The sequence below is a fragment of the Talaromyces amestolkiae genome (assembly GCF_001896365.1).
Source record: "Talaromyces amestolkiae strain CIB chromosome Unknown scaffold14.1, whole genome shotgun sequence".
Classification (NCBI taxonomy): Eukaryota; Fungi; Ascomycota; class Eurotiomycetes; order Eurotiales; family Trichocomaceae; genus Talaromyces; species Talaromyces amestolkiae.
This window is the reverse complement of record NW_024468050.1, coordinates 482529-500642: the sequence shown is the minus strand read 5'-3', so window position 1 is coordinate 500642 and position 18114 is coordinate 482529. Positions and strand designations below refer to the sequence as shown.

Here is an 18114-nt window from a genome sequence, read left to right as displayed (position 1 = left end):
ATTTCTAYTTTTTATAAAAAATAAAACCGCCGGTAGCTCCAGCGACTACATAGTATAATAACGACCCGGGACAAGTCTGGTCCAATTTCTGAACTACGTGTAGCCATTAACAGACCGTTCGCCGACATTCACCACGTTGCATACCTAGTCAGGCTTTTATCGGACAGTATCCAGACTCCATGGGTAGCTCTCGCGAGTCATAGTCATCAGTGCGCCGACTACCATGGCAGCTTGAGCAGGATCAACTCTCAAATATTCGATCAAGCTGATTTACACCACATACAACCAATACATATGGTAGTCAAAGAACGAAGACCATTGGTTCACTACGTAAATCAGTCTACATACTACATAGTTATGATATATATATATATATATATATATAATTATATAATATCGTATTCGCAGATTGAGACTCTACGTGTCGACTGTGTGTATTGTAAAGTGGGGGCACTAGCCACAGTAGTGTGACAAGGTTCGATATGCGCCACACCTTGACTCCTCTGAAGATGTGGCGCGGTGCTAAGACATGCACTAGGGCAAACTCGGTTAGCGCACTTCTCAAAATGTGCTGCTGTGCTACGTAGATAGGCTGTCACTTTCCGCGGCTTACAGTTGGCAGTCAGTCATACAACGCTTCCCAACAAAGGACTGTTTGTCTCTTGCTCTTCTATTTTCAGATTCAACCTGACCGCTATCTTCCTCTTTAATCTTGAATCAGTGGGGTTGATTACTAAATTTATAGCTCATCTTCACCATTTGCTGACCCGCATGAATCCACCACTTTACTCATAATCAGCTGTGCTCTGCACGACCACGATCAAAAGACATGTGCCTAGTTAATTTTTCCTTCTGCCGATAATTCGAAAAGAGTCTTATTTCTCCGCGATGGGCGCCGAGCAGGACTTTCGGTCCTTGCGGGGGTTAGCTCCGCTCCCTGACCTCATGAACGACCCAGCGTATGCGACGAACGCAGACAGCAAAGGCAAAGGCGTCGACGAACCAGATACGTGCCGAATATGTCGCGGTGAAGGGTCAGAGGAGGAACAGCTATTTTATCCCTGCAAGTGTAGTGGAAGTATAAAGTTTGTCCATCAAAGCTGCTTGATGGAATGGCTCTCGCATTCGCAGAAGAAATATTGTGAACTGTGCAAAACGCCATTCCGATTTACCAAGCTCTACGACCCTGGAATGCCATCGAAGCTCCCGGCCCCAATATTCGTCAGAGAGCTCGCGATACATGGACTCCGCTCTCTAGTTACGTGGCTGCGACTTGTCTTGGTCGCTTTCGTTTGGCTTGGGTGGTTGCCGTGGTCTATGCGTGCGATATGGCGGGCTCTGTTCTGGCTAGCGGATGGGCGATGGCCTAATCCTAACTTTGTGCAAGCATCGTTACCTGCAGCAAATCAGTCCGACATGCAGACGTCAAGTGTTATTGACCAGACGCTGTCCAGTGATACCGCAGCATCTTCCGCCACCCAGGCAGTATCTTCGATTTTGAACATTTCCAACGAAGAGCCCCTGGGCTTCGCCGTTGCCAAAAGAATTCTTCTGAAAATTCTCCTTCCAACTTTGTCAACTTCCACTGGAGGCAACGCTAGCCAAGTTTCGTCTATTCCTTCTGGCCGCGTGCGTCAGCCCTCTTGGCTATCAAATGTTACCCTTCTCAACTCTTTGACGCCATCGCCGACGGTGAACAATATTGTGATAGATACCCTGGAAGGACAGTTGATCACATTGCTAGTGGTAGTATCGTTCATTTTAGTGTTCTTGATTCGCGAATGGGTTGTTCAGCAACAGCCGGCAGTCAATATTGCCGAGGACGAGCGGGATGCTGTAGTACGATTGATGGCCGAGAATCGAAACGAAGCTGAGGCTGTACCTCCGGCTGCTGAGGAGGAGCATGACATGCCTTTCCTCGACGATGTAGATTTTGCTCAAGCCGACCATGGGCGGGATGAACACGATTATGCCAACAACGATGACGAGTCTCGAGCTAGCAGTGCACCCTCTTCGCCACGATCGATACCTATTGATTCTCGCCCCGCCTTTCAAATGCGAACAAGCTCCCGCCCGACATTGCGATCGAGGAATGCTCTAGATGATGCCTCAAATATTCGACGAACCATTGAAGAAACCGTGAGCGAACCAGGCGGTCACACTTGGCCCGGCATAGACACGTTCAAGGATTTGTGGCTTCGTGGTGATGGAAATCCCGATGAAATACTACGCATTATTCAAGAGGAAGGTCGAGAAGACGAACTCAGTTGGGTTGTTAATGCTATGACGACTCTCAAGCGAGGCAATGCCACTCGTCGCACATCTTCAGGCAATTATGACTTCCTGGACCGTCACCAGGAAGCATCTCACGAAGGCTCATCATCTGTCAGCAACAGACCGATTCCTGAACTACCCAACAATGCTAGTTCGGAGTCTTCATTTGAAGTTTTGGAATCTATGGCACCTCCAGCAACCTTGAACAACGGACCTTCTCAAACAGACAATTTTGAGCTACCCCGTGAAACGATCGATTGGTCAGACGGAGAGGGAGAGATAACTTATGAAAGAACCACAGCTACGGAGGTTGCACCGGCACCTTCAGTTCAGGAACCAGCCTTCGAACCTATTTCTGAGATTGCTGGTCCTACTGCTCCCGAAAGTGGTGACCGTCAACTTCAGGAAACTACCGTCGCTGCTCCCCGCACGTTTACAAACCGTGTTTTCGATTGGTTTTGGGGAGATCTCGAAACCCCTCAAGAGCCAGACACCCATGTCGAGGATGTTGAGCATATTGTGGTAGACGCTGCGCTCGAGGAACCCTTTGTCCCATTACCAAACAGGCAAAATGCGGCGGCTGATGCGCCCGCTCCGAACCCATGGCGAGAACCGGCAGCTCCTGATCCCGAAAATCGTGATCCCAACGACGTCGATGCTGTTGAAGAAGGTGATGATTTTGAGGGTATCTTGGAGTTGATAGGTATACAAGGACCAATATTCGGCCTTCTACAGAATGGTGTATTCTGCGCTCTTTTGATATCCTTCACCATAGCCGTCGGCATTTGGCTACCGTACCTTTGGGGGAAAATCGCTCTGGTCTTCTTCACAAGTCCTGTGCGACTCTTGGTCAAAGTTCCTTTGGCAATGCTCTCTATTGTAGCGGATGTGATTGTCGATTCTCTTATTGGCAGCGTTGGATACGTCCTGTATCTGGTTAGCTTCATCACGAGGAACCTTCTACGTCCGGTGGCGGGATTCGTACCATTCATAGATCGCATTTCACAGAACTCCTCCATCACGCAAACATCGTTGAGCCTCATCGACGGTAGCAGCCAAAGGCTCAAGAGAGTGCTAGGAGGATTTTTTGACTTCCAGGATTCTGACCTGCCTATGTTCTCAGTGCTTGCTCACCAAGCATTACGCATTCATGAGACCCGCATTTCAACTATATTCCACTTCATCTTCGATGGAATGAAGTTCGTTTTGCATGACATACCCATGAAGCTTCTTTCGGCCGATTACAGAAATGGCTTGCTTGTCGCAGTATCGAGCGTCAACATGACTACTACTCTACAAGGCGCCAAAAATGAATCAATCAGTCTTGCACATTCGGTTTTCTCATCGCTTGGAAAATCCGAATTGGACAACGAGACTGCACTTCTCATCCGCCCTGACTACGATCTTGCACGGTGGGATACAAAAGACCGAATCATTGCCATTGTGATCGGATATGTCTTTGCTTCTCTTCTTGGAATTTTCTACTTGAAGGTGACCGGCTTTTTCAGTGGAGCGAACCGGGAGCAAAGGCCCGAAGGTGTCGTTGCTGAAATACTGAACCAGGCGGGCGGTGTTATGAAAGTGATTCTTATCATTGGCATCGAAATGCTTGTCTTTCCTCTTTACTCTGGACTGCTCTTGGATCTGGCTTTGATGCCATTGTTTGAGAGAGCTACTTTTGCTTCAAGGGTTGCATTCACATTCGCATCACCACTCACCTCGTTGTTCGTGCATTGGTTCATAGGCACTTGCTACATGTTCCACTTTGCTCTTTTTGTGTCAATGTGCCGTAAGATCATGAGAACCGGCGTACTTTGTAAGTAAATCCCCCTTGACGTTTTTGACTTGATGCTGACAATTCATAGACTTCATACGTGATCCCGATGATCCAAACTTCCACCCAGTGCGCGATGTTCTTGAGCGTGACATCATCACACAACTACGAAAGATTGCATTTTCTGCTTTAGTCTACGGTGGTTTAGTTGTCATTTGCCTGGGTGCCGTGGTTTGGGGCTTATCCTACGCCTTTGTCGACGTCCTTCCAATCCATTGGTCATCAAATACGCCAATTCTTGAGGTTCCTGTCGACCTACTATTCTACAACTTCGTCATGCCTGTCATCTTGCGAGCAATTAAACCCTCAGATGGCCTGCATAGTATGTACGATTGGTGGTTCCACAAGTGTGCTCGGCACTTGCGATTGTCGCAATTTCTACTTGGAGAGAGAAACAAGGACGAGGAGGGGCATCCCATTCACCGTTCATGGCGGGATATCCTATTCGGAAACCTAGGTGATGTAGAAAATCCCATCACTGGTGATGACGACGAAGAAGCCGAGGAGAAAAGAAGCAAAGGCCCACTCTTCCTCCGTGATGGCAGATTCGTTCGTGCTCCGGCTTCCGATCAAGTGCGAATTCCCAAGGGTACCAAAGTTTTCCTTGATGTGTCCGAGGATAATGAACGTGCGGATGGCAACATAGACAGTGACGAGGGACTACATGGCAAGAAGAGTGAGATGTTCACTCAAGTCTATATTCCGCCTAATTTCCGACTCCGAATCTTTATTTTCATCTTCTTGATCTGGGTCTTTGCAGCCGTCACAGGAGTTGGCGTGACCATCTTTCCATTGGTCGTAGGCCGCCGGGTACTCTCATACTTTTTCCCACACGTCGCACGAATGAACGATATTTATGCGTTTTCAGTCGGCATGTCCTTGTTATTGGGCGTGGGATACACGGTTGCCTATTTGCGAGCTGGATATCAGAAGCTACAATCCGGACTTCAGCCAATGCTCTCCAACCCTGGGCAAGTGATCCGCGAGGTGACAGAATTCTTACTTCATGCTATGCGGCTAGTCTACCTATCAGCGGCGTTTGTGATTCTCATTCCATCTCTTTGCGCCTTACTTACGGAGCTCTATGTCCTGGTCCCGGTACAAACCTACACAAACGGCCAACAGGCACATGTTATCCACTTCGTGCAAGACTGGGCCCTTGGTGTTCTCTATGTCCAAATGGCCTACATGTTCCTGCAATGGAGGTCCAATTCACGAGCTGCAGTTGCGCTCCAAACGATTGTCAATGACGGCTGGCTACGGCCTAATACAGCCCTCGCTACCCGAGCACTTGTTATACCGGCCTTGATCTTTACGTTCTTGGCTGTGTCGCTCCCATTAGGCTTCGGTGTGATTGCCAAGGCGACAATGTTCCCAGAACCCACTACGGTCACACAATCCACAGTCTACCGCTACTCATACCCCACCACTCTCGCGGCATGCTTGGTCATGTATGCACTCTATCGACTCCGCAGACAGATTGATGTCTGGCGAGCCAACATTCGTGACGAAGTGTATCTAATTGGGGAACGACTTCACAATTTTGGCGAAAAACGAGCTAGAGAGGTCACGGGCGTCAACCGCCGTGTAAGCACATCATAGAGCATTTCAGGATTCAGTTAGCCATTATTGGTATTCTTTCTTTTTTTTCCCACCTTTTCTGTATGCAGAATATAGCGAATATTATGACTTATATCTAACAAAGTGGCATGCTTCCAGCCTGGCTCCTAGGCTTCTATCACATTGTGGCGACTGTAGATCGTCCACTAGTGACTCATGTAGTGTAACCTGCTAGATCGGATTCCCGGCTCGCTTTTTTATTGCCTAATCCATGCGTATAAAATGACATTGCCTAAAGGATGCTCAGCCACGCTATACTGATAGGCAACCCTATCTGCGCCACACAGAATTTGCATGCAATTTTAGTCTGCGCTAGTATTTCGCGCCTTACCGTATTGGCGCGTAGTCCATCCACTCTTTCTCCCCGTGACCCACCGCGACGCTGATTGCGCGCATGTGTCAGCCCCGGATTGCCGGGCGGCTATTGGCTGGGCAATAAGGCAACAAGATTATCGATCTCTCCAGACTCCACGATAGATTAAGCAGTAGCCTGGCTGCCGTTTGCCATCATCATCATTATTATCCTTCAACTCGCTGCCTTCTACTTCTTCACGACAATATAAAGGAGGAATTTCCGAACATCTTACGAATTCATGTCTCTTCTATTTTAATCGCTCACGGTCGAATACAACCGCCACAATGTCCGTCCTTCGGCAAGGAGGGTCCTACCTCCAACGACGTCTCACGAAGATGTATACCGACACAAAAACGTCCTGCGAAAGCGTCACAACTGCATCGTCCAAGGGTACCGATGACCCGGAGCTCGTGGCTCTGCACCGGAATTATCGCACACAAAAGGATAGATTATTAGCCTGGGGCCTGGATTGGAGCGATTCCAACGCCGCGCAACCAAACGATATCGACGAGTCGTTGACCGAAGCCGGGTTCAGCGATGTCGTGGCGAGTGTCATGTCCTCGATACAGGAGATACTCAATGAAGCGGAAAGGTTACAACATGGGGAAGCTCCGGCACTTCCGCCCAAGAATGATAGTGGCGAGTTACCGCCAAAGGAGGATCTGATGATGAAATCTCACTGGACAGAGGCAGATATCAAACGGTCGTATACTTTGTTGGATGACTTGACGTCGTGCATTGATACACTATACGAATTATCGCAGTCACGCCGGAATATGACTATGAGTATGGCCTCAACAGCACCAGATCAGTCCGGCAAGGTCAAAGCGCGGTCGCAGACTTCGATTCCAAAGTCCCTGAAGCCAGGTGGATTGGATGCTCATCGATCACTGTCGTTTGATTCGAAGCCGATGTCGTATTCGCACGATTTCGTCGAGAGCCCGGTTGATATGAAGGGGAAGACGTCTTATAGCAAACAGGAGAAGATTGATGTATCGCCATATTCTAATTTCCATGCTCTACCGATTGCGAGAAGGGAAGTTCCGGCGTTGGTGGAACGAAAAGTCAACGATTCTTTCTCTTCCACAAAACATCTCTTTATTGACAGGTCGACGTTACAGCTTTCAGGCGCATCCCATGCGAAAAGCCCGCCACCATATGAGCAGGTTGCTGCATCCGCGAATTCCCGGATCATTGGTCGTGTGCAGACCTCTGCTACTCCATTTATGACTGGGTTGACCAAGGAATCGACGATCCCCATCCTTGTAGAGTTCACGCCCATGATGCTGGAGTCTCAGAGTTCGGTGACGATTCCCGCCGCCCAGCGCTTGGAGAAAATCCATCGTTCTCTGGATCAGTTGGTGGAAAACTCTCGGGTGTCACACTTGGGCCTGTTAAGGTTTCTTGGCTATTACATCGACATGTCCAATGCTCGTTATGCATTCGTTTATCAAATGCCGGTGGACTATTTCCCATTCCTGAGCAATCCCAGCAATCTCCTTAAGGAATTGAGACCAAAGACTTTGGTTTCTTTGTTTCATTCTGGAGAAGATCATCAAGATATCCCGGTGCCGACTCTCGAAAGCCGATTCCGTCTCGCTTATAACCTACTTTTGGCCGTTCTGCACCTGAGGAGTCAAAATGTCGTTCATGGAAATATTAATAGCAGCAATATATTGGTCTTTCCAGGCTTGAATAATTCCGGTCAGGATGAGATTGGAAACTTGATCGAAGATTTACGACATCCCTACCTCACTTCACTTGCACAGTTTTCCGGCAATGAACCAACTCCCGAACCTCTGTCAGCAAGCATGTACCGCCATCCAGACGACAAGCGACTGCTCGAAGATGAGGTAGCATGGGCATACGATCTGTATTCTCTGGGTCTTGTTCTTTTGGAAATCGGTCTTTGGGCACCCATCAGCCGTCTCTGGAAGATGAAGTATAATAATGCCATGTTCAAGCAACGCATTGAAAACGTCTATATCAAGAAGCTGGCTTCGAAATGCGGCAACGCCTACCTGCACATCGTTCAACTCTGTCTTGACGCTCCGAACTTTTTGATGTCGACAGAACCCATGGCGGACCTAGGGTTCAGAGTTCCTAGGGTTTTCACCTACCCGACTCTGGAATTCGCAGAGCCTGACAGCCAATTCGCCTTCTCTGCCAATTTCATCTTCACAATGAGCAAGATTTTGTCTCAGTTGTGTGCTATTGATATTTACTCTCCTCCTCCTTCTGCGGATCTTGACGACTGTCTACCACTAGCTCTCGGTCGTGATCTTGAGTCTGAGCCGGAATCGATCGACAATGCGCCTTCAGCAAATTTTGCCAATCTACCGATCGAACACACTTCATTGCATCAACCTTTTCGGGGTGACTTCCAGGATAGCAAAGCAGTCCATGAGGTAGTCGACTCCCCAACAGAAAAGAAGGTCAAGAAGCGAACAGTGAAGAAGTTAACAAACGCCGAAATCCCGCAGGAGCATCTGAGCCAATGGAACTTTTACACAATGCCAAAGCTCAGCAAGCTTCTACACAGAATACTCAAAGACTCTTCAGAGTCCTGCACGGCCTCTTTGATGATGACTGGTGAGAGCGTGGAAACCGCCAAGACGACTATCTGCGTGACTTGCTCGAATGTGAAGAAAGTTCGAGCCATTCTTAAAAAGTACTTTGAAGTCGAGCAGGACTGGGATTTGATTGTCCTCCGCGGCGACGTCAGCAGATCAAAGGTTCCTAGGCGGCGACGACGGAGAGCACATTCTTCAAACTCACCTGAAACCGATGAAGCTGCCTTTGTGCAACCAGATCTGAACCCTCATTATCAGCAAAAACCTCTGTGTGGGGCGTCGATTGGTGCGTTTAAAAATGAAGAGCACCTACCGCCTGTTTCGTATGGTGGTGCTATTCTGATCGATGGAATGCCGTACGGTATGACCGTTCATCATATGCTCGAAGCGCCTAGTGAGGATGAAGATGAAGACGAGGACGAGGCCGAAGCTGAGGAGACGTTACCGCGGTCTTCTGCCAATCGAGCCGAAAACATGAATTTAACGTCCGGTAATGACCTGACTTCTACATGGGGCGACCGAGATCCCGAAACCGACTACGAGCTTGAATTCACCGACGATGATGACGATGATTCCGCCTCTCAAGAAGGCGGCGATTACTGGCTCTCGGACGACGAATCATCCGATGAAGAAGAATTCTACGATCCATACGACGTGGACGACGCAGCATCGATCGGAGATACGGCTGGCGTAGAACCAGATGATGATCCGCAATTGCTAGTTACTCAACCTGCGATTGATGATGTGCATGAAGATTTCTTCCCGTCTCCGGAGGATCGGGACGATGAACATCTCGCCTCGCACAGTTTGGGTTATATACATGCATCATCGGGCTTGCGTCGGTGGACGAGAAAAGGCATCAAACACGAGATTGACTGGGCATTGATTCAACTCAATGACAGTCGCATGGACGTCAGGAACGTCATTTCCAGACCGACCCCAGACAGACCTCCACAACAGCCTCAACAAACTCATCGCCAAACCCTTCAACCTAACCGAACATCGCCCATCTATCTAACAAAAGTAGCCCGCGTCGAGGAGATGGGAGGTCTCAAAGTCCAATGCTGCGGCCGAACAAGCGGCTACCAGCACGGTAAAATATCACCTGCAATGACACTCGTAAAACTCCATGGCCGCCAATCATTTTCCACCAGTTTCTGTGTTGATGGAAATTTTGGAGGTATATTCTCCCTTTATGAACAATGGAAAAAAGACGAATAGTTGCTGACGTTGTGTGTTTGAATATGTAGTGCCCGGCGATTCCGGCGCATGGGTCTTTGAAGCCTCCAGCGGCCGCGTGTGCGGCCATGTCCTCGCGTACTCCGAGCGAAGTCGAACCGCATACATAGCGCCCATGCAAGTCCTTCTCGAAGACATTTCTCGCACCCTCGGCGCCTGCACTGTCGAACTCCCCGGCTCTCAAGGTGACGACAGCATCTCGTCAGCAGCAATGTCTCGAATTTACGACCAACAACAGCAGCCTCGACGCGGTGGGTACAGGGATATATCCATCATGGCCGACCATCGTCATCATAACCAGTTGAATCTACCCATCGAACTAGGACGAATAAATCTGAACCCGCTTGAAGACTCAACTGCGTCCGCGGCAAGTGTGCGTTCCTCAATCAATAGAGCGCGAACCCATCATCTGGGTGAAGGACCGGGTTCATCATATCATCGCGCTGGACCGCCGCCGGTGATGACGCGGGCTGGGGGGATGGAGAGGCAACCTGCTTGATAACTTGCCAGGCTACACTTGCCTTTATTCGTTGTCGTCTTTTGCTATTCATCGCTCGTTTTTATCTTACTCGCTGGAATTATTTTGACATGTTATTATGATACCATATATACCTTGAATTGATTTGCTATTTTTATGATTTCAATATGCTCGTATGCATGTGCTTGAGTAGGTTACTTAAATTAACCAGACATTGAGACTTACTCCAGAGTTTTCGTCGAGCGATCTTTGAAAAAAAAAAAACCATGTTTATTAATTACTGTGTTGTTAATAGCAAGGAGAAGTCATTGAAGTAGTAATAAGGAAATTCATATTGCACACTAATTCATAAAAATCAAATCATCATGCCACAAAAAGAAACAAGAAAAAAACAAAACATCAAACGTAGTAAAATCATATAATAAGAAAAGGAAAAACATAAATTCCTCAATCACCCTTTCTAAACCACCTATATAGTGAAAGGCAAAACAACGAGCACCGAAATGAAAATGCTATGATTCAACGACAGACAACAATTTATACCGATCCGAGATACTTGAGGACAGACTCACGCTCCTCAGCAGGCAACATGCTCAACACTTGCTGAACACCCTTGAGACCACCTTCCTTGTTACCAATCAACAGCGAAGCAACGTCGGATGCGATAGTCTCGGTCTTCAGGGCCTCAATCTTGGAGTAGATGCCCTTCTTGTTCTCTTCGTACCAGAGAGCAACTTTGCGGTCGTTGTGTTCAAATTCATCGTCCAGCAAGTTGCTCCAAGACAGAAGAGTGCTGAGGTGAGACTCACGAGCAGATGATGTAGGAGCAACAATGCCGCTGACAGGGATAGCACCGCTCTTGGAGGTCTTGGGAGCAGGCTTGGGTTGCGCCTCGATCATGCGCTTCAGGATCAACTCTTCGCTCAAACGACGGCGTAGACGCCAGTAGAAGAATCGACGGGCGTTCTGCCATTTCAGAGGCTTACGGATGGTACCCTTGGCCTCCATACGTCCGGCACGGTCGTGAAGATCGGCGAATTGCAAGGCAATTTGCATGTAGACGGGGAGAAGTTGTTCTTCGCGGGCAGCCATCTGGACCTTAATCTCAGACAACTGCTCGTTGCTGAGGGACTTGTCCTCAAGCTGTCGTCGAAGCTCGCCATAGGTAGCGTCCAAGCGGGCCATGGTGTCGAGCTGCTTCTCGCGACGGTACTTGATGTTGACGATACCCTCGGGCTCCAAGACACCACCACGTGCCTCCTCGTCAGCGTACATTTCCATTTGTTCGGGATTGATCGTGGGATCAATGACGACCTAAACATGATTAGCAATGTTATAATATCATTAAGTGTGTTGTAACTTACCCATGAACCACCACGAAGCTCGCCGAAAGGTGGGATATATACGAAAATGGGCTGCTCGTACTTGACAAGAGCATCAACGATGTAAGACCCGTACTTGAGCACTTCATTGTACATGTCACGCTGACCACCAGAGAAACCACGCCAGTTGGCGAGGATCATCACAGGAAGCTGTTCACCGTTGTTGAAGTCACGCAAAGCTTGGGCAGTCTTGAAAGCAGAGTTGGGGAACCAAACACCACCAGCCTCGGTAGTGACCATCTCCATAGAGTCGGGGTTAGCAGGGTCGGCGGGAGTGACGTTATCGACCGAGCGAGACTCGACAGCGATAACACCCATAGGAATACCACCAAGGCGGGCACGACCAACAACAACGGTTCTAGCCCAACCGCCAAGAGACTCCTCGAAAGAATCCTTGTCGAAGAGACCAGTCAAGAAGCCATCTTCTTCCTGCTTTCCGCCAATCAACCATCTGACATCGTAAGGTTGACGAGCAGGAGGGACGAAGGTGATGTCGCGGTCCCAGTTGTCGGACAATGGGCGGATTGGTACAGGAGCACCCTTCTTGTCAGGAACGAATGACAACCAGTCGACGATCTTCTGAATACCCTCAAAGTCATCGTTGGCAGTCATGTGGGACACACCATTCTTGTACATGATCTGGGTACCACCGAGCTGCAAGTTGGAAGTGTAGACCTCGCGTCCAAGCAACTTGTTGATAGCGGGAGCACCAGTGAGGATGATAGGCTGGCCCTCGACCTGGATCGCACGTTGACCGAGGCGGACAAGGTAGGCACCAATACCAACGGAACGGCAGGTTACGAGGGKGATGGTGAAGATATCCTCGTAAGCACGAGAAGTCTCACCAGCAATCAGACCTGAGCCACGGAGACACTCAACACCGAGTCCGTCCTTAGCACCGATGACAGCAGTGATCTTATAGCGTTCTTCGCCATTTTCGGTCACAAGCTCAGTAATAACCTCCTTCTTCTTGCGCTCATCCAACTTGGCCTTGAACTCGGGAGTCAAGTACAGGTACTTGAAGCCAGCCTCGGGCTTGGCAGGATCGTTCCAGGCAACGTTTAGATAAGGAATCAACTCGTCAGCCATGCCAATGCGAGCACCGGAGTTGGCAGACAAGTAGACGCGAGGAATGCCAAGCTTCCTTGCCAATTCGGTACACTTGTGGAAGAACTTGTCTTCTTGAGGACCGAATGAACCGATCTGGTAAGTGATATCATTGGCAATGATGATGAAACGACGTCCCTTGGGGTACTCGGGTGTGTAGGCTGTGACGATCCAACCGACCATACCGTGACTGTTAGTACCAGCCTCACGAGACACTTCAACAAGGTTGTCGGTGTCATCCAAGACAAGTTCGCTGTATTCAATGCATTCGCCAACAGGAGGACGCTTCTCAAGCAAGCCTGGAACCTTCTCAAGAGCCTTGGTCCAGCTGTTCTGGAATGCTTGACGGAACAGTTCTGGGAAATCATAGACGTATTGTGTACCCATGACGTGGGCCTTGTAACGCTTAGGCTGGAGCCACTCCTTGGTAGGATAAGGTGTGGACACGGCGCGCATGTGCATGGAGCCAACCTTAGTTGTGCCTCCAATGCTGTGGAAGATCCATTCACCCTTCTCGGACTTCTTCTCAATGTACAACTCAACTTGAATGACGAAACCGAAGGTGTTGTTGATGATGACACGCAGAGGATAAGGCTTGCCGGTAGCAGGGTCTGTGCACAGGATACGGATTTCAGCTCCAGTGACACGAAGTCTCCAGAGGCGGAGGCCGAATCTGTCCACGAATCCTGCCAAGGCATCCTCAACATCCTTGGGTTGCAGAGGGAATACTGGGGAAAAGTTGATGAAGATATGATTGAGATCGGAGTTGTTGTTTCCAATAACCTCAAGAGTGTCGAGGATATCGTTCATCAGTCTGTCAGCCTCAGATATAAGATATTCCACAGTAGGAATATCGTCTCGGAGACGGCCGGGACGAACGACAGCACGTGTGAAGTAGCGCTTGTCAACAGTAGTGCGGTCGACTTCAGGGCCCTTTCCAATAGCCTCGTAAACGTGGATATTACGGTTCTGAGTGAAAACAGGCTTGATCTTGAACTTGGACAAACGGCCCAGTTCAAGCTGGAAAGCCAAAGCAGGCTCGCTGTGACGGATACTCTCGTCCTCGTCGTACAAGGGTCCACGGAAAGTGAAGTAGCCTGGGTAGCTGCCATCCTTGTGTCCACAGATGAAAGTAACACGACGGATACCACGAGAGAGAAGGTCCTCCTTGTGGGCGGCGATGATCTTGTTGAACTGGGGGAAAAGATCGGCATCGTCAAGATCTTCAACGTCACGAATGGCGACGGTGCACACTCCGGAAAGTTCGCCGTTGCTATCTTGACGTTGAGGTGGTCGGCGCTTACCACTGAGCTCGGCAGTCAAAAGGTTCGACTCCAAAGACTTCTTTGCTTTGCCGGAGCTGCGAGGGAAAACATCAAGAGCGCGCACAAGTTGCTCTTCGACTTCTTCAAGATATTGCACAGGAATACAGACACCCTTTCGTGGAGCTTCGCTCGAATCCTCATTGACCAGGTAGGACATGTCACTGATGGAATGAATTCTCTTGAAGGGATTAGGGCCGTCAGCGGTAGGTGTGCCCGGGGTGGATGGGTGGGAAGAAGCGATGGGAAGGCCAAAGTCGGCTTGACCCATCTTGCCCAAAGCGAAGTCCCAAGAGATGAAAGGTTGTTCGCTATCAGTGTGGTATTGGATACCCTTCAGAGTATAGGCACGGTAAGCACGGCGAATATAGACTTCCAAAGCGGCCATTGTGACCCACTGGTCAGAGTGAGAGAAGAACAGGGGAAGAACGTCGAAGACCGTGAACTTAGAGTCGACAACTTCCTTCAAGACTTCAAAGTCTGGCTCTCGGTGATCCCAGCCAGCCTCCCCGTAACGGGATTCGACCACGGATGAGCGGAGAATGTGCTCCATCTGGGTAGCTCTCTCCTCAAGGGAAGGCAAAGCAGCCTGGATAAGTAACTCACGGGCCTTAAGAGCAACCTTGGAAGCAGCGCGAGACTCCAACTCTGCAAGCTTGCGGAGGACAGGCTTGAAATATTTTCCTACGTTGCCAACATTGGGCTGGTTGGGGCGGTATATATCCATAATGGCGAGGATAAGGTTGTTCTTGGTGCCAACCTTGGTGTGAGAAAGTACGATCTGGATTGCGGAGCGAATGTCTTCCTTATTCTCATCACGCAATTTGAGGACAACTTCTTCGTCGCGAGTGTTCCGTCCAGTGAAACGGCTTTCGACGGAGTAGTATTGCTCGAGGAGATCGATGAATACGTTATATTCGTGAACTTTGAGACCGTCCATGTAAAGCTCAATGATGTGCACAAGCGGAGACAAGGTAGTCTTGAGAATGTCGGCATCTCCGGGGTTGACATTGTCCTCAATGAACTTGACAATGGTTTTCTGAAGTTGCTTGGCGGGGAACTCGGCTTGACGAGAACGAGCACGTTCAACGACCTGTGAGGCTTGAGTAGCAAGCTTGCCGGGCATACGGGTGTGAAGAGCAGCAAACTGGGCGTTCCATTCACCGTATGGGAGCTCAGGGTTACGCAGGACTTCGATAAGATCCTTCAATGTTTGTTTCATGAGGAACTGATTATCAAAACCCTTCAGGATGTTCTCCAAAATGCTGCGTAGAAGAGTATACTTCTGAGGAGGCTTGTTTCCAACGATTTGAGGAGGACCAATATCGGGGAGCTGTCCAGTGAATGGCTGAGCATGCTTGACACGGGATGGGTCATCTAATGCCAATATACCGAGAATGTCACCAGCCTCGAGAGTGGCTCCGGGCTGCTTAATGAACTGTACAGTACCGTCCTCTTGGGCAATCAAAGGCATGTACATCTTCATGACCTCGACCTCAGCGAAAGGCTGGCCAGCCTTGACATGTTCGCCGTTCTCCACGGTGAACTTAACGAGTTTACCAGGGCTGGGAGTACGCAACTGGGTGGGGTCGTTTTCCTGCTCCAAAAGACAGGTCTTTCCGTCAACACTCATACGAGTAGCAGCAGCTTCCTCTTTCCAGTAGACGTTGTGGCTTCGGCCGTTCATCAAAACAAGTAAGCCACCGTCAGCCAAAGCACGCACACCAACGGAGCACTTGGAGCCGTTAATGAATAAATGATAGCTATCAGGGCTAGCTTTGGTGGCTGTGAATTTGTAACGGTAACCCTCGTAGATAAACTCCACTGGGAAGACGGTCTTGAGAACCTCCTTAGAAGGAACTTGACCTCTCTCCAAGTTGGATTGGTACTCGGCGATGCAAGCTTCACTGGCTAGATGAGCCCGTGTAACAGCACCACAGATGACAGCCAAGGTTGAGTCAGGACGCTCAGCAGTAAGTTTGTTAGTGATCAGTTGGTCCAGCCAGCCAGTTGTGATAGTGTTGTCCTCGAAAGCGGGGGTCTCGAGCAACTTGATGAGGTATTCAACAGTGGTTCGGAAATCACCACGAATGCTAAGTTCCTTCAAAGCAACAACCATGTGTTTACGAGAAGCCGTACGGTTTTCACCATAAGCGAAGATGTGACCGAACTGAGAATCGGAGAAACTGTGGATACCACCAGACGAACCGACGGAGAAGTAACCCCAGACGTTGGACGAACTACGGAAGTTGAGCTCGTGCATGGTACCGCTAGAAGGCTTAAATCCCTCACCGGGATCTTCGGAGGTGATACGGCAAGCTGTGCAGTGACCCTTGGGCTGAGGACGACGCTGAGCGGAGCGGCTGTCTTCCTTGGAGAAGTCAAAGTCGATGGGAGAAGAGGTGTGAGGGTCAACACCGTACAAAAGACGGATGTCGCGAATGCGGTGAAGAGGAATACCCATAGCAATCTGCAATTGAGCAGCGGGCAAGTTGACGCCAGTAACCATCTCGGTGGTAGGGTGCTCGACTTGAAGACGAGGATTGAGTTCCAAGAAGTAGAACTTGTCGTCGGAGTGCGAGTACAAGTACTCGACGGTACCTGCTGAAACGTAACCGACAAGCTTACCAAGGCTGACAGCAGCACGCTCCATAGCCTGGAAGGTGTTGTTGTTGGCAATGGTGACCGGAGCTTCTTCAATAATCTTTTGGTGTCGTCGCTGGACCGAGCAATCACGGCCAAAGAGGGAAATGTTGTTACCGTACTGATCGGCAAGCAACTGAACTTCCAAGTGTCGGGCGTTGCTGGCTAACTTCATGATGAAGATAGGCGATCCAGGTATTTCAGCCGCAGCGGCATTGTATAGAGTAGCGAAATCTTCTTCCCGCTCGACCTTTCGGATACCCTTACCACCACCACCTTCGGAGGCCTTAACCATGACGGGGAAGCCAATTTTCTTGGCGGCCTGCAAACCTTCCTCCCATGAGTGTGTGCAACCCATATCATAGACAAAGTCGTCAACAGTCACGATTCCATTCGCATCAACCTTGACCTCTTCGACGCCAGTTCCAGACCAGGGGATACACGGCACACCAGCATGTTGTGCGACGATGGTGGAAGAAATCTTGTCTCCGAGCGATCGCATGGCAGAGCCTGGAGGACCAATGAAGATGATCTTCTTTGGAGAGGCGGCCAAAGATTCGGGTAGCTTAGGGTTCTCGGAAGCGTGGCCCCTGATTGATGTTAATATATCTTTTTGTTTTCCTTCTGTAAGAGTTATGCGTACCATCCAGCCCACACAGCATGAACATTCATACGTTCAGCAATATCAACAATCAACTCCACGTTGGCGTAGTTATTGTTGTTAGTACCACCAGGTACTTCTACGTATTGGTCAGCCATACGAATGTAGTCGGCGTTGGCTTGCAAATCTTCGGGCGTCGCCATGACAGTGAACTGGATAGCGCGCTCATTTCCAAAAACTTCATATGCCCATTTTCGTACTGATCGGATCTCTTTCACGGCAGCAATACCGTTGTTAGCGATAAGGACCTAGTAGAATTAGTACTCGGCGGGTCAGAGGTGCATTGTTAGACTGTGCATACCGATGTGATGACGGAGTGACCATCGTGAGCAGCAACAAAGTCCTTGACCTTGCTTGGGGGAGCAAGATCTAGCCTGTTACCGCCAATGAAATGTTCAGCCAGGTTATGTTTGGCAGCGTACGAGCTGCCATGGCTGTTTGTGTTTGTAGTTGCGGCAGCCATGTTGAATTTGGTCCAAAAGACCCTCCCAAGCACCGGGAAAGAGAGAGCGAATGACCGCTAGGATGTGGTGTTGAGAAATATTAAATATAAGGTAGCGGGTGAGGAGGAAACTAGCTTCTCATATATTACCCAAGTAGATCGAGCTGAGAAGTTTGGGGGCGGA

The 18114-nt window shown here is 49.4% G+C and overlaps 3 protein-coding genes across 3 annotated transcripts; 2 read left to right on the top strand and 1 right to left on the bottom strand.

The window, feature by feature from the left end:
- Positions 1 to 888: 888 nt before the first annotated feature.
- Positions 889 to 5710, top strand: BHQ10_007128 (uncharacterized protein; the record flags this gene model as incomplete). Its single annotated transcript, XM_040879790.1, has 2 exons — positions 889 to 4090; positions 4140 to 5710. 2 exons carry the CDS (start codon positions 889 to 891, stop codon positions 5708 to 5710), a joined length of 4773 nt encoding a protein of 1590 aa, XP_040735632.1.
- Positions 5711 to 6367: 657 nt separating this feature from the next.
- On the top strand, positions 6368 to 10394 carry BHQ10_007127 (uncharacterized protein; the record flags this gene model as incomplete). The annotated part of the gene is made up of 2 exons (XM_040879789.1): positions 6368 to 9836; positions 9907 to 10394. The coding sequence occupies 2 exons, from the start codon at positions 6368 to 6370 to the stop codon at positions 10392 to 10394; spliced, it is 3957 nt and encodes a 1318-aa protein (XP_040735631.1).
- Positions 10395 to 10910: 516 nt separating this feature from the next.
- Positions 10911 to 17951, bottom strand: BHQ10_007126 (uncharacterized protein; the record flags this gene model as incomplete). Its single annotated transcript, XM_040879788.1, has 4 exons — positions 10911 to 11687; positions 11738 to 17417; positions 17471 to 17736; positions 17790 to 17951. 4 exons carry the CDS (start codon positions 17949 to 17951, stop codon positions 10911 to 10913), a joined length of 6885 nt encoding a protein of 2294 aa, XP_040735630.1.
- Between the last annotated feature and the right edge of the window lie 163 nt (positions 17952 to 18114).